At 43.1% G+C, this 14,474-nt stretch overlaps 1 protein-coding gene across 1 annotated transcript in view; it reads left to right on the top strand.

Moving 5' to 3' along the window:
- LOC135700800 (uncharacterized) overlaps positions 1–14,474 on the top strand; it is a 296,750-nt gene that overhangs the window by 228,956 nt on the left and 53,320 nt on the right. Inside the window, exon 5 of the mRNA XM_065221449.1 lies at positions 6,407–6,532. Coding sequence (XP_065077521.1) covers positions 6,407–6,532 — 126 coding nt within the window. The remainder of the gene's footprint in view (positions 1–6,406; positions 6,533–14,474) is intronic.

Here is a 14,474-nt window from a genome sequence, read left to right as displayed (position 1 = left end):
CGACAGTGTTTGGCATGAAGGTTTGATTGCTAAATTGAAAAAGTTTAATTTTCCACTTTATATTACGAAATTAGTTCAAAATTATTTTACTGACAGAACTCTGCAGGTAAATTATAAAAATTCCAAATCTAATCGACTACCTGTTAGAGCAGGAGTTCCTCAGGGTAGCATTCTTGGGCCTATATTGTATAACATTTTCACTTCGGACCTCCCTGATTTGCCTCAGGGTTGCCACAAATCTTTGTTCGCTGATGACACAGGCATTTCCGCTAAAGGAAGAAGTCTTCGTGTTATTTGCAGCAGACTGCAGAAAAGTTTAGATATTTTCTCTTCTTATTTACAAAAATGGAAGATTTCTCCCAACGCTTCCAAAACTCAACTTATAATATTTCCACATAAGCCTAGAGCTTCGTTTTTGAAACCTAGTAGTAGTCACATAGTCACTATGAACGGAGTTCCAATTTCCTGGTCAAACCAAGTGAAATATCTTGGATTAATACTTGACCAAAAATTAACTTTTAAAGATCACATTGAGGGCATTCAAGCCAAATGTAACAAATATATAAAATGTTTGTATCCTCTTATAAACAGGAAATCCAAACTTTGCCTGACGAATAAACTTCTAATATTTAAACAAGTTTTTAGACCGGCCATGCTTTACGCTGTGCCAATATGGTCTAGTTGCTGCACTACCAGGAAAAAAGCACTTCAAAGGATTCAGAACAAAATTCTGAAAATGATTTTGAAGTTGCCTCCCTGGTACAGTACTACCGAAGTACATAGAATTTCGAATGTTGAGACTTTAGCACAAATGTCCAACAAAATAATTAATAATTTCAGGCAAAAATCGTTGCAATCCTCAATTGCAACGATTAATTCCCTTTATACTTAGATAAGATTTAGTTTTAGTTTTTAGTTTTAAGATATCAATTGTTATACTGACATGCAGGTTAAAAAACCTGTTTAAAATACTGAATTGCCAAGACATGAACAATGTAAAAACACTTAGATATATATCATAACAATTAAGGCTGGTACGTTACTGCAGTAACTGGAGCACCTAGGTTAAAATGAAATGTAATTTATTTTGAATTTGGAACAAATAAAGAGTTAAAAAAAAAAAAAAAAAAAAAGCTTCAAAGATAATCTGTCAAAGTTACTTAGGAGCTAATCTAATGTTCGGCTTGCTATCATTCGCCTAGAAAATTACATATGTTTACTAGGTTTCAAAATATATGAACACCTTGATTGAAAAGAACCATGTGAGATCGCGACAGGCCGCGCTGCTAAATTGACGTGTTTTGTTTTTGCAGCTGAATTTTTTTCGGGTTAATTTTTATAATTTTATTAACTTTTCAAATGTGTCCTAGCCTAGGGGAAGCAGTTCCGAATTTTTTTTTAAAGTGTCCTGTTGTGTTTGTTGAGTAGTTGGTGGTATTTCTCGAAAGGAATATTCCTGAACAGATTCGCTGGAAAATTGATATTTACCACTAGTGCGAATTTGTGCCAGCTCAAAATTTGGTTAGATCCATCCATTTTATAAGTTTTAATATACCAGTACATAACATGAAATGCATTTATAAATACATCAACTTGAAAACTTAATACGACAAGGCCAGAGCTGGTAAATATCACGGTCGTCATGTGACATTGAAAAAAACAGGTCCTCTCACTATCACGAGACGCAATTACCTATCATTAGCTTTCTTGTCATTTTCCAATGATCAAGCACTCTTGTTATGCGATTTGGACATCAACATTTCTAGCTGATTTAGATTAATTTAAGAAAGCAACCGTATGTAATCGATAGAGTGAATATAATCAGTGTTCACTCGGCTGTCGACAGAAGCAGGCCACTTTTGATGTGTGTCACGCGATCGTCTGTTTACTCAGCAGCAGCCTTTGTGGGGTCCTCCTCATTGTTCTTCATCAGCAGTTCTTTCGGTCGATGCGTCGTCGACTTTGGAAAGCAACCGTTTCGTGATGAGTGTGTGAGTGCTGACCACGTTTTGCGTCCATTGCTTTAATGGAAACGCTTTGCCCCCCGTTGGCGATACTGCCATACAATGAAATCACTGGAAGCGGTTTCCGTTCTGATGGAGCAGAACAGGAATCCTCGGCTCTGTAAAGTTAATTCGATGAGCCTTATCAAATAAATTAATAAAAAAAAGTATCTTTAATAGCACTAAATGAGCTAGTAATTACGATGATCACAACACTGTCACGTTCTGTTATGATAAAAAATTCTATGAGAAAATATCTTTCATCGTTTTCTCATCCGATGATAGCTCGCGTAACATTTGAAAAGGGCTAATCCTCGTTGATTGAGTCTCTTAATCGACTTTCTCTTTGGTTTACCACGGCAACATAAACGAATTTCTCGCTAAGCTCGCAGCACAGTTCGATAGAAGATAATGTTAGCTTGCGCCTGAACCAACACACTGAATGGGCAATTCATTTGTAGTCGGGTTATTCACGAAACAGAAAATCTTTGAAGAGAATCGATCAACAATGACAGGTTCTTTTATCGTGTTGCGCGAGATAGTGACAGAAGTATCTCCGTAAATATCGCGAGGGATCTTTCATTGAAAATGACATTTTCCAGCCCTGAAAAGGGCATCGTTTACTGACTGTTGCCGCGGGTTTTGTAGAGTTTTCAGGTACCCGACTCAAGCTTCAGTTGGCTGCGGTGGCTCTTCTTTTCCTTCTACCACTGAATAGATAGTGCGAATAAGGAAATCTATTTGATGTTTTGCTGTACCTGTTGTGGACATTAGTAAATCCTTTTCCATGTTGAGGACGCCCTGTATTGCCTCAAAAGTTATCCTTTTTAAAGTACTGATCTTCACAACATAATGCGCACCATAACGGATCATTAGATTTGATCAAATTATTCGCAGTTATATTCGTCCAACGCCTCCCAGCTGGGTGAGGGGGAGAGGATGACACACACACTTTGATTAATGAGAACCATGAAGCTAACACACCCAAACTGTGAGCATTTTTCAGAGTGAATCAAAAACACAGCTCGTTGCTGCTCCCAGTAAAAAGTTCTTCGGAATCTTAAAGACACTTCTAGTCGAGGATTCGAGAATTTTCCGACGGAGATTCCTGATGCTCCCGATGGAGGTTCTAGACCTTCCCAGCGGGGTTCCCACAGGTTCCTGAAGGAAATTCAGGAACGTTTGAAATCTCTAACGGAAACTTCAGGAATCCCCTTGGGAACGTCTGGAGTACCAGTTGGAAAGTGCTTGAATTCGAGCTGGAAACGTGTGGATCCTCTGTGTGATAGTGCTGAAATCCTCGTCGGGATCATTCGACATCACTTCGGGAACGTTCGGAGTACCAGCCGGAAATGTGTGGAATCCTCATCGGGAATGGACTGGAAAATCACTTCAGGATCGTCTAGAATTCATGTCGAAAGCATCTAGAATATCGGTTAGTATGGCTTCTAGTTCATCCAGGAACTGCTAGAATCTCCATACAAAAAAAACGTCTGGAATATCCGTCGGTAACGACTGGAATCACTGCTGGAATCCTTGTTAGGAATTTCCATCACTTCTGGAACGTCTGAAGTATCCGTCGAGAAAACTGGTTGAATCTTTACTTTGGGAACATCTGAAGTGCCCGTTAGGAACGACTGGAACCTTCATCGAGAACTACTGGAATCCTCGTCGGGAATGTCCCGATTCACTTTGGAAACGTCTGGAGTACTGGGAAATAATCTTTTTTCGGGAGCTGCTGGAATTCTCGTCGGGAATGTTCGGAATCATTCAGGAACATTTAGAGTACCCGTCGGGAATACCTGGAATCTCCATAGATAGCTGCTGGAATTCTCGTCGGGAATGTCCGGATTCCCTTTGGGAACGTCTGGCGTGCCCGACTATAAATCTCCGTCGTTAACATCTGGATTATCCAACGAAAATGTTTGGTATCTCCGTTGGGAACTGCTGGAACCCCCACCGGAATCGTCTAGAATGCTGGATGGGATCTGCTGAAATTCTCGTCGAATGCCCGGAATCATTTCGGGAATGTCTGGAATCTCCGTCGGGAACATCTGGAATATCCGGTGGTATGTCTGATATTTCCATCTGCAACAGCTGAAATGCTCACCAAGAACGTCTGGAATCTTTGTCGGAATCATCTTAAATCTCCATCGGCAACATATGGGATAGCCGTTAAGAATATGGTTTTTGTTTTTACCTTCACCACTGACCACCTTGCACCAGCTGCTGGGAGAACCATCCATTGTCCAAAATTCAAAAATTGAACGACTACCGTGGGCTGGGCACGTCGTAAGAATGCCCCCGACGACGACCCAGTGAAAATGGTTCTCGAAAGTTACCCAACAGGAACAAGAAGAAGAGGCACGCGGCAGGCAAGTTGGATCGACAAGTAGAACGCGACCTGCGGGCCCTTCTCTTACGTGGCTGTCAACGTGTGGCCATGGATCGAGTACAGTGGAGACGACTTCTTCGGACAGCAGAGGACATCAAGGCCTTAGCCTTGATTGGTAAGGGAAGTATGGTATTTCCTTCTTGGAATCCTCGGTGGGAGTGTTCAGAATCACCTCGGCAAAATAGGAATTACCCGGTGAGAATGTCTGTAATTTCCATCGGAAACCGTCAGGAGTGTCCGGAATCACGTCGGGGACGTCTGATGTACCCATTGGGAACGTCTGGCATCTCTATCAGGAGCAGTAGGATTCATCGTTGGTGATGTTTGGAATTATTTCAGGAACATCTGAAGTATGAGTCGGGAACGAATTAAAGGAACACTTAAAGAAAGTTTGGAGCACCCGTCGGTAACATCTGGAGTTTTCGTCGGAAATGTCCGGAATCAATTAGGGATCGTCTGGAACGTCTGAAATCTTCATAGGAACTTCTGGAATCCTTGTCGGGAATTTCCAGAATTCCTTCGAGAACGTCTGAAGTGCCGATCGGGAACTGCTTGAATCCTTGTTGGAAATGTCCGGAATCGCTTTGGGAACGTCTGGAACACCTGTCGAGAACAAATGGAATCTTTACCAAATGGAACATAGCTTTAAAGCCTCTTTAAGCTATATCAACAATTTCTTTTAGATTTTTACAGAGTGTATGAACCTTATCATTGCACAAATTTAACGCATTCGAATGGTAACGTAACGAGTAGCTCGGTGCAAGCTTGTTAACCCGGAATAACCTGCATACGTTCCAAGAATGCTTGCCAGGCAACACATTTTCCCATCACAACTCATCCATCTTCCTGGTGTCCCTGCGGAAGGTGGTGAACTGCTGCGAATGCATCGTCATAATTTAGCAAACATTGCATTAGCGAAACTGCCAAAGTGCTACAACTAGGTTAGGTACACTCTTCTTCATTCATTTACACGTTTAACTCGAAGCCCGTACCGAGGCACGTACGCTCGGTCTCTAGCTTTCCATTCGCAGTAGTGTGGCAAATCTCCACAAAGCGCAATCTGAGGCAACATCATCCCTCTAAATCACGTAAATCTTTCTTGCGCCACACACCCTATCGTCAACAACAACAACTCGACTACCCACTACAGTCTTTTCAGGTTGTAAACCACTGCAGTGCAGCATTCATCCCGGATGTTTTCTCTCGAATAACCCCACAAGTAGTATGGAGCGAGCTTGTTCTCCTTTACACCCAAAAGAAGAATGTCAGTGCTTCTTCGAAATTCTCGAAACAGAATTGCAGTGATATTTTTTTCAGTGCAATCACATTTTGGGTGCCGTAGCTTTGAAATTCACTTTTGCACTCACAGTAAGCGTTGAAAGTGTACTCGTCATCGCGGAATCACAGCAAGCCATAGAAGCGGTGTCCATGGCTAGCGTCGTAATTGTAATTAATTTAGCAGCGGCACACACATACACTTGAACAACCGATATGCATTGTTTCATCGCGTTGTCATTGCATCCTTGTGGAATCCTTTGTTGCGGATAGTTTGGGTTACATTTGGCATCCCAATAAGGGGTGCGATGGCGAAGTGGTATACATTCAGGCGACAAAGACAAAGACTTCTCAAATGAAAATGCTTCGAAAATTTCTTACGAAGGTCAACGGAGGCGTTTCCATGGAAGCGGAAATAACTAATTTACCGAACACAAAACATCCTTCGATTGCATCCATGCTTCTTTATCAGTGGTAAAAGTGTCACATGTGTCGTTCCTCAAGGTTATTCACCGGGGGTGGGAAGAGAAAGAAAATCACACCAGCTGCTGATGGAAATCAATTGGCGATTCCGGACATGAATTACATTCGTTTCATTGTCTCGGTGTTCACCTCCTTCCCGTTCGTTCATTGGCTGACTGGTCTAACAAGTGTTCTTAATTAAAGCAAATCACTCTTCTTTGTACTTAAATTGATTCTGTCATTTGTCGGCTTACTCCTTTCTTTCCACCAGGTACTGTGGCCCCATGACACTGCTCGGATATCTCTACATAAGGACCTCCCGGGAGCTACGACCCCCCGATGGGCCCCTCTCGATTATGATGTTCGAAGCGAGGGCCGAGGCGAGGAGTAAACAGCTGTAAGTATATAGCAGGGTTCGCTTTCACACAAAGGAACAAAAAATGAATTGAATTCAGGCTAGGACCGGAACCGGAGCTGAAGAAGTAGCACTTTCTTTGAATATTTTATTGACTTGTAAGTGTAAGGATGAGCGCGGGACTTTTCGTGCGTCTATTTCTTCATTGATTGATGGGGGTGTGACATAGAGGGGAATCGATTTTTACCATTTCAATGGCAAATTTAGACAAATATACGGTTTCATAAGAATATTCCGAAGTGACGGGTTCAGAATTGGCGCGGCAAGCCTTTTTACTAATGTTGAATTTTGGTGGAAATTCGTTAACCTCCGCATTGAATGAAGTGTCTGCTGTTCTTAGCGCTCTGTGATTTGTTATAGTGCAACTTTTAACCGGAACTTTTTTAAAATGTAATGTTAAGAGCTCCTAGTGACCTACTGGCGACCGTGTTTGCTCACTGAGTAGAAGACCAATGGTTCAAACCCATGCTCCTTCTAATTTAAGAGTTGAGAGGGTCGCTTCGACTTCTTATAGTTTTCTTGTTGGCGTATGATTACGTCTTTCGGCAACATATTGCGGTGCAATTTAAAAAAAAAAAACCTAAATCGACCGCGTGACGAAAAGTGGTCAGGTTTTGAACACTTATAATTCTATCAATAGCGGATGGATTTCAATTCTAAACAAGCAATCGATTTGAAATTTTTATACGAATTCAAAATTATCACCGACTGCCTGCATAAAGCGCTTTCCCTAACACAGATTTCAAAATCGAATTCCATCCGGTCTCGCCGAATGGTGCCTATTCAATCACCGTGTGTGGTGGTGTCCGGCCGGCATTGGCGTAGCTAGACAATTTATCTGGAGGGGGCCTAGATAACTCTGGAGGGGGCCTAGATAATTTTGGAGTGGGCCTGGCACCCCCATAACCTACGCCAATGCCGGTCGGTCGTCATCAGCAGCAGCAGTTAGGGTGGCCAGCAAACCGGGGAATATCGGGAAATATCCGGGAATTTGGAAAGTAACCGGGAAAACCCGGGAATTCAACGAGACAACCGGGAAAAGTAAATTTACCATACCATAGGAACACATTTTTACCAGAATTTCAGAATAAACCATTAAAACAGAGTGATCCTTTACCAAATGAATGTCTTGCTCTATTTGCTGCATAATTTTCTTGAAATTTCTTATTGTTTTTAGAATTTAATCACTCAGCAATTTTGCAAATTGATTTTCGTCGTTTCAATTTCAGATTTAAGGTGCATGGTCCTCAAAAGAAAATATTGAAGATGCTGGACTTTGGATGCAAATATTTGTAAAAACCGAAACTGAACTATTCTTTTCCGGGGTTTTAATTTTTCGTTGTTCAAAATTCTCATGATATTAACTCCAGAATTAACTTGGAATTCTGCTCTGAATTATCATGGAATTCTTCTGAAATAAACCAGAAAACACTCTGCGTAATAATTACCGTTGAATTCTTTTTGAAATTTACTTGAAATCCCTTCTAAGAATTTAATTGGAAATCCTTTTTAGAATTGCCTTGAACCCATTCGGTGACTTTGATTCTTTTGAAAATCTTTTCGAAAATTTCTTTTAACTCTATTCAAAACAGCGGAAATCTTTCGAAATTTTATCTAGAAACCCTTTGGAGTATTTTAAAGAATTTCTTACTAATTATCAGCAAATTGTTTGCAATCAATTTTGTTGGTGTTCTGTGATGAATTCTTCGCACTAGGGTTGAAATTATTGCCAGAACTCTCTTATAACTCTGTCTCTTGTTGAATTCTGATCATAATTCTCTGGGAATTCTTCTTAAAATTCATGTGTCATTTTCCTCACGATCCCCATACAAATCTTCTCAGAATCACGTAGGAAGTTCACTTAAAGTTTTGTTTTTCACAACAACTTTTGAAATCTTCTAAAATTAAATAATTTAATTTAGAACTTGTATTCTTCTCCACAGAAATCCCTCCAAATTCATCTAACAATTTTTAAGGCCTTCATGTCAGAATAATTCTGGAATTCTTCTCAGAACTTCTCCTTCAAAACCTGTGTGGGAATCCTTCTCAATATTTGTTTGAAATCAACACTTAGAATTATTTTACATTTTACTAAAAATTCCGCAAGATTCTATAGATTGTTCTGTAATTTGTATTTCATCCAAGTCTCAGAGCGTGAGAATTATGACTCCACGACTCATAAGTATGATTTTTTTTTTCAAATCTGTGATCTTGAAATTTTTTCAAAATCTCTCATTTTAATTATTTTTTCTTCAAATCTTGCATCACGATGATTGTTATTAATCATAAATTTTGAAGGAAAGTTCTAGTTTCAGACTCTACACAAATTTCAAAGCTCCAGAATCTTGGGAATCTTCATAAATCATTTTTTTTTATGCATTCAGCACGTTTATAAAAATGCGTTCAATTTAGTTTTTTTATTGAATATTAACAATCGGGAATTTTTTAAAATTTGAACCGGGAAAACCGGGAATTTCAAAATGAAAATTCACTGGCCACCCTGAGCAGCGCTTTCGGTGCGTGGCGTTGAACATTATTCTTCAGTATACAACGAAAGGCTGCCCGCAAGCAGCGAGTTGCAGCCCACATGAGCGTTTATTCACCAAAGAAGGAGGAAGAAGCCGCTCCGCTGCTGATCGGATTCAGTAGCTCTTCGTGAGTCGCTGTGGGCCATCTATGCCAAGCGCGTCACCCTCGTTCCAAACAACATACTGCTCGCCAGCCTCATCCGTGTTGTTGAACACCCTAATAGCACATATTATTAAAATTCCGTGCTTTTTGTGGCGTTTCCGTGATGGAAAAAAAGTGGTTTCCCTAACACAGTCGCCGAATATTGATACCGAGCACGTAATCCTTCGTCAAATATAGGGTCGTGTCTTGGGAGACAACCTCTTACTTTACTTAGTTACTTGCTCGTAGATTCGATAGTTTGCTTCAAATTTACTTCCCAATCGACCATTTGCATCGTTTTAAAAACTTGATCCAAGAAGTGGATCAACTTTTTAATGAGCTATCCATTCCCACAATAATGAACCAAAAAGTCTTCGCAAAACTTCAGCACAGTCAGTGGAACTTGAGAAATATTCCACTCCCTACTCGAATCACCGACCGATTGTTTACCGGATCGAAAGTTGCTCCTGATCGACGGCGGCGACGCTTTCTAAATTAAACACCACGTGCAACCGGATAGCATCGGGCGCAAACAAGCAGCCATCAAAACAAAATTTCCAAAAGATAAACGAGCTTCACCGAACTGCACGCGGCAGTGACTCTATAGGGAGTGAATATGACAGGTAGCGGGGTTCGTTTGCCCTGCACCATTCTCCTTTATTTTTATTTTTCTGACGAAGGTGGCGCCGGCAACGACGACAATATCTCATGGCAAACTTTGATTTCAATTCTGCTGCAAATTTCTTTGCTTTAGTTTTCTTATTGGTGAACTGCCGTTTGCTTTTCTTTTGAGCTTTATGGGAAAAGTTTTCCCTCGTCACTAGTACCGAAAGATCATCCTCAAGGTGGGTAATTGAAATTCATTCCACGTTTTGGGAGTTTATCTCGGCAGTGATTGGATGCGGAAGTTTTGGTCATTTGGCAGCGAGAGAAAGACAAAATGTATAAAGGTGCACTATGATGCCACACGTGGCCTCAATTCGTCGGTTATCTTTATGGTTTCACCGGGGTCGAGGTCGTAAAGACTAGCAAGATTTCCTTTATATGAGGGTGGCATCGGCTGAACCGTCTGTTGCTGATAGGATAAAATGGCCATTTTGCCCGTTCCCGAGTAGAATATGAGACACTATTTCGAAACGTCAGATCATTCTCGGCCATGTAAAACGATCGTTCTGCTCGAGTTTTACAATGTCATCTTAAGTCGCAAATTGTATCTGACGCCACTTTCCCCCAAACCCTCCACCGTGGTCTGTGTTATTTTACCACAAAATATTAACTCCTCCACCCACCAGGGAGGGATTCGATTGACAGTTTTCTGTGTGTGTTACACTGTTAATTCATTTTTCCCTATACAACGTACAATCGCGTAGCCGATAAAAGAAAATATACAACCCATCACAATCGACTCGTCACTCGTTGCTCTCAGTCAGCCAGCACAGGCGATATGCCCTACTTGGTTTCTGTTTGAACACTGATATTATTGGTTAGGGACTGAATTTATCGATCGTTAGGCCGATGGCGGGCTAATAAAATATGGAACACGACGCGCCTCTCTTACCCAGCCGAGCTCGAGAATGGGTGGGAGGTCCAACATGTGTTGGCGACAGCGCAGTCACCGCCTGAATGTGTGTGTGGATATCATCATCGTCGTCGGTGCCAGCCGCATTCGATTGGAAGATGAGCCATATTTTCTTATCTTTATGTGTTCCTGAAAATTTACATATGCGTATGGCAGGTCAATGAAAGGAAAATTGGGTTTTCTCCCTTCGGCCAGCAGGTGGTGTCTTAGTTTTAAAGATGCCCACCATGTTTATGAATCTCGGTAGAACGATATAAAATCTGAACGAAATATCCCGGCTTGAATTGCGCTGAGATTTTCGCCGGCAGCGAATGCATGAAACCGCGTGTGTGTGTGACTGCCGCTGACAGATGTTATTTACGAGAGAAAAATGCAATGACTCGTGAAACACGAGTTGTACTCTTTATGCATAAGCAGAAATATGAAGTCGAAAACAACACCAGCAACAGATGCGTCCACCCCCCTCCCCCCCATTCTCAACCGTTTCAGTACGATAACGCGATTGATAAGTGTTTGTTTGTGTTAGCATCTGGGGTTGTTGGGAAACGTGTTCGGAGCATTCACTGAAGAAAAAGGTTATGTTTTTTTTTGCTGGTTGGCACGACTCGTTGCTTTGCGGGAAGCAATGATTTATGTGTTTTCGGTACGCAAATGGAAATGACAAGCCACGAGCGAGCCGTGGGAATCATTCGTTTTTTGCCCTATCACTCATTGGAGAATACTCAGCGCACATGCCGAATGATCTGTGGAAGATGAAAGGCTCATCATGTGAATTGAACATACCAAAGAGTAGCCTTGCTGAAACTCCTCACAAGCCTGCATTTGCGGAAGGAGGGAGCAGTGGAGGTGAGGCTGTACGATTTGTCCGAGGACGTGTCGGATCCAAAAATCGCCGATTTCCTAGAAAGATACGGTGACGTCATCGCAGTACGAGAGCAGCGAAATGGAACCGAGGACGATTTTCCTGGCATCTCAATTGGTGTTCGTATGGCGAAAATTGTCGTTGAAAGGAACATTGAGTCGTGGGTCACGATAGACGGGGTGTCGTATTTCGGGCAACGTCAAACTTGCCGACAATGCTGCGAATACATCCACGTAGGAGCTACCTGTGCGCAGAATTAAAAACTGCTCGTGCAGAAAACGTATACCGATGCAGCAAAGCAGATGAGTCCATCACCTAGGTCTTCACAAACAACGAAGCAAACCGCATCCACTACGAATCCAACGAACACAATATTAAACTTCGTCACTCCTGGTGCCAACCAAACCAACACAAACTTGGCAAGTATGCAGCCGCCGTTGATCCCCTCTAAAGTTCAACAGCCCCTTGCTAGTGGCGGAGTTGATCGCAAAACTGCTAGTGGTAAGTCCGATGGAAACGAGACAGATTCATCTGTCGGCTTATCCAGCTCCAAAAGACATCTCCGCACTCGTCCACCAGGCAAGAAGCATCGAGTGGAGAACGACAACGATATGCGAGCTGGGAGTAACCGATCGTCCTAATGGCTGAGTTCTCCAGTTCTAACCTCGCATCTATCAACATCAACAACATCACGAACGCAACGAATATCGACGCACTTCGGTCTTTCGTACGAACGCTGCAGCTGGACATAGTTTTCCTTCAGGAGTTGGAGAATGAGCAGCTCTCTCTCCCTGGCTTCAACGTCGCCTGCAATGTGGATCAAGTGAGGCGGGGAACGGCAATCGCGCTAAAAGACCACATATAGTACAATTCTCGCATGTCGAGAAAAGCCTGGATGGCCGCCTCATTGCTTTGCTCTATTGGTTCTAGCTTCATCGATTCTCTTCATCGACTTCAATTAAGTGAATTTGATCGATTCTCTTCATCGACTTTCTCTTTCGTTAATAATTCAGCTGCAAACACATTCCTTGATTCGTGTGCCATTCTGGATGCTAGATGAGAACCTCCTTTATCAACCTATGTGGCAGAAATAGTGCAAAATCTGCCACGTGCTGCATTTTAGTCCATCGATCGAATCTTTTGAACACCATAGCTGGAGCAAAGTGGACGGCGTGGAAATAGGCAGGACAGAGTTCTTCTTCAGTTGGAGTAACCGTTCGCTGCTTAGGCCAATTTTCTTCCGGCTCGTATAGGAAGGCCGGTCCTTGGAACCAGGGATTCTCCATTGTCACCTGCGGACCATTGTTCCCCTTGGTGGCAAGATCTGCAACGTTATGCTTAGACGGTACCCACTGCCACTCCGACTGTTGTGTAGATGACAGGATCTCGCCAGCCCGAACGGCAACAAACTTGTGGTAACGACGATGGTCGGTTGAGCGCACCCACGCAAGAACCGTGCTTGCATCACTCCAGCAGTAGCGCCGACTGACCGTGTACGTGTGATACCTCTGGATAGTTTCCATCAAACGGATGCCCACAACCGCTACTTTCAGCTCGAGTCGAGGAATTGAGAGTGTCTTCAGCGGTGCTACCTTCGTTTTAGCTCCAACACCTCTGCACCACGATCGGTTTCCAAACGGAAGTATACTGCACAAGCATAGGCAGTTTCACTTGCATCGACGAAGAGGTCGATTTGCAGACGAGCGTCGCCAGTTGATGTTGTGGGGAATTTCTTTGTCCCACCCTATTCCTATCGCCCAGAGCTACTGGATAAGAATGTTACCATGAACCAGACAAAAAGGCGCTGAGGCCGAGCGGATCGAAAAGACTCATGACCACCCTGGCTACCTCACGCTTGCTAGGAACATGGTCGTTGTTCAGAATGCACTACAGATCTTCTCGCATACCGAAGACATAGATGAATACGTCCTCGCTTGGCATCCATTTCATCCCCAATACCGACTCGTTAGACAGGAAGCGTCGGAGAGTGAAACCTCCTTTGGAGTGTACCAGTTTGACCTCGTTCACCACTGCAATCGGCTCTTCGATCGTCTCAAAGCTGTCCAAGTAGTCATCGACATAAGGTTTGTTCTTGATGGCTGCTGCAGCTCTCGGATACTCGCGGACGAACTCTTCGGCGTGGAGATTCTTAACGTACTGCGCCGATGCCGGTGAGCAGCATGATCCAAATGTGGCGACATCCATGACGTAGACTTGTGGTAGGTCTGTTGGGCGACGACAGAATACGAAGCGTTACGGCTGGCAGACAGGTGAACGCATTTTGAGTTGGTGGAACATTTCCATAACTGACCGTTGACCGCCACTGGATATTGACGGGACTGGTATAAGACCATCGGAAGCGGAGTCAGTAGATCGGGTCCCTTCAGGAGTCGGGAGTTGAAAGAGACTTCACCCACCTTGGCTGCCACATCCCAGATCAACCGAACTTTCCCAGGCTTTCTGGGTTTGGTGACAACACCTAGAGGAAGATACCACACTCGGCTTGCCTCAACAGAAGTCAATTCGGCCCGGTGTGCTTAACCTTTCCTTGCATATTCCAAGATCTGCTCACGTACACGCTCTTGCAGCTCTGGTTCTCGTTGAAGCCGACGCTCTAGTGACTCCAGACGTCGGACAGCCATGGGATAACTGGCGGGAAAGTTAGGACAGTTAGTTCGAACCGGCAGGCGTGCGTCGGGTTGTCTCCTTAAGCAGTTGGTTTGCACGCTTCTCGTCAGTTGACTCAGGAACTTGACGTGGCTCAGCTACTCCAGCATCCTCGTGGGGTGAAATAGTCACGAAGCTGTTCGTTT

The sequence above is a fragment of the Ochlerotatus camptorhynchus genome, unplaced genomic scaffold (genome assembly GCF_037179485.1).
Source record: "Ochlerotatus camptorhynchus isolate MF236.1 unplaced genomic scaffold, CSIRO-AGI_Acam_v1.1 ptg000142l, whole genome shotgun sequence".
NCBI lineage: Eukaryota > Metazoa > Arthropoda > Insecta > Diptera > Culicidae > Ochlerotatus > Ochlerotatus camptorhynchus.
The sequence above is the reverse complement of the archived record's forward strand: the minus strand, read 5'-3'. Positions and strand labels throughout refer to the sequence as shown.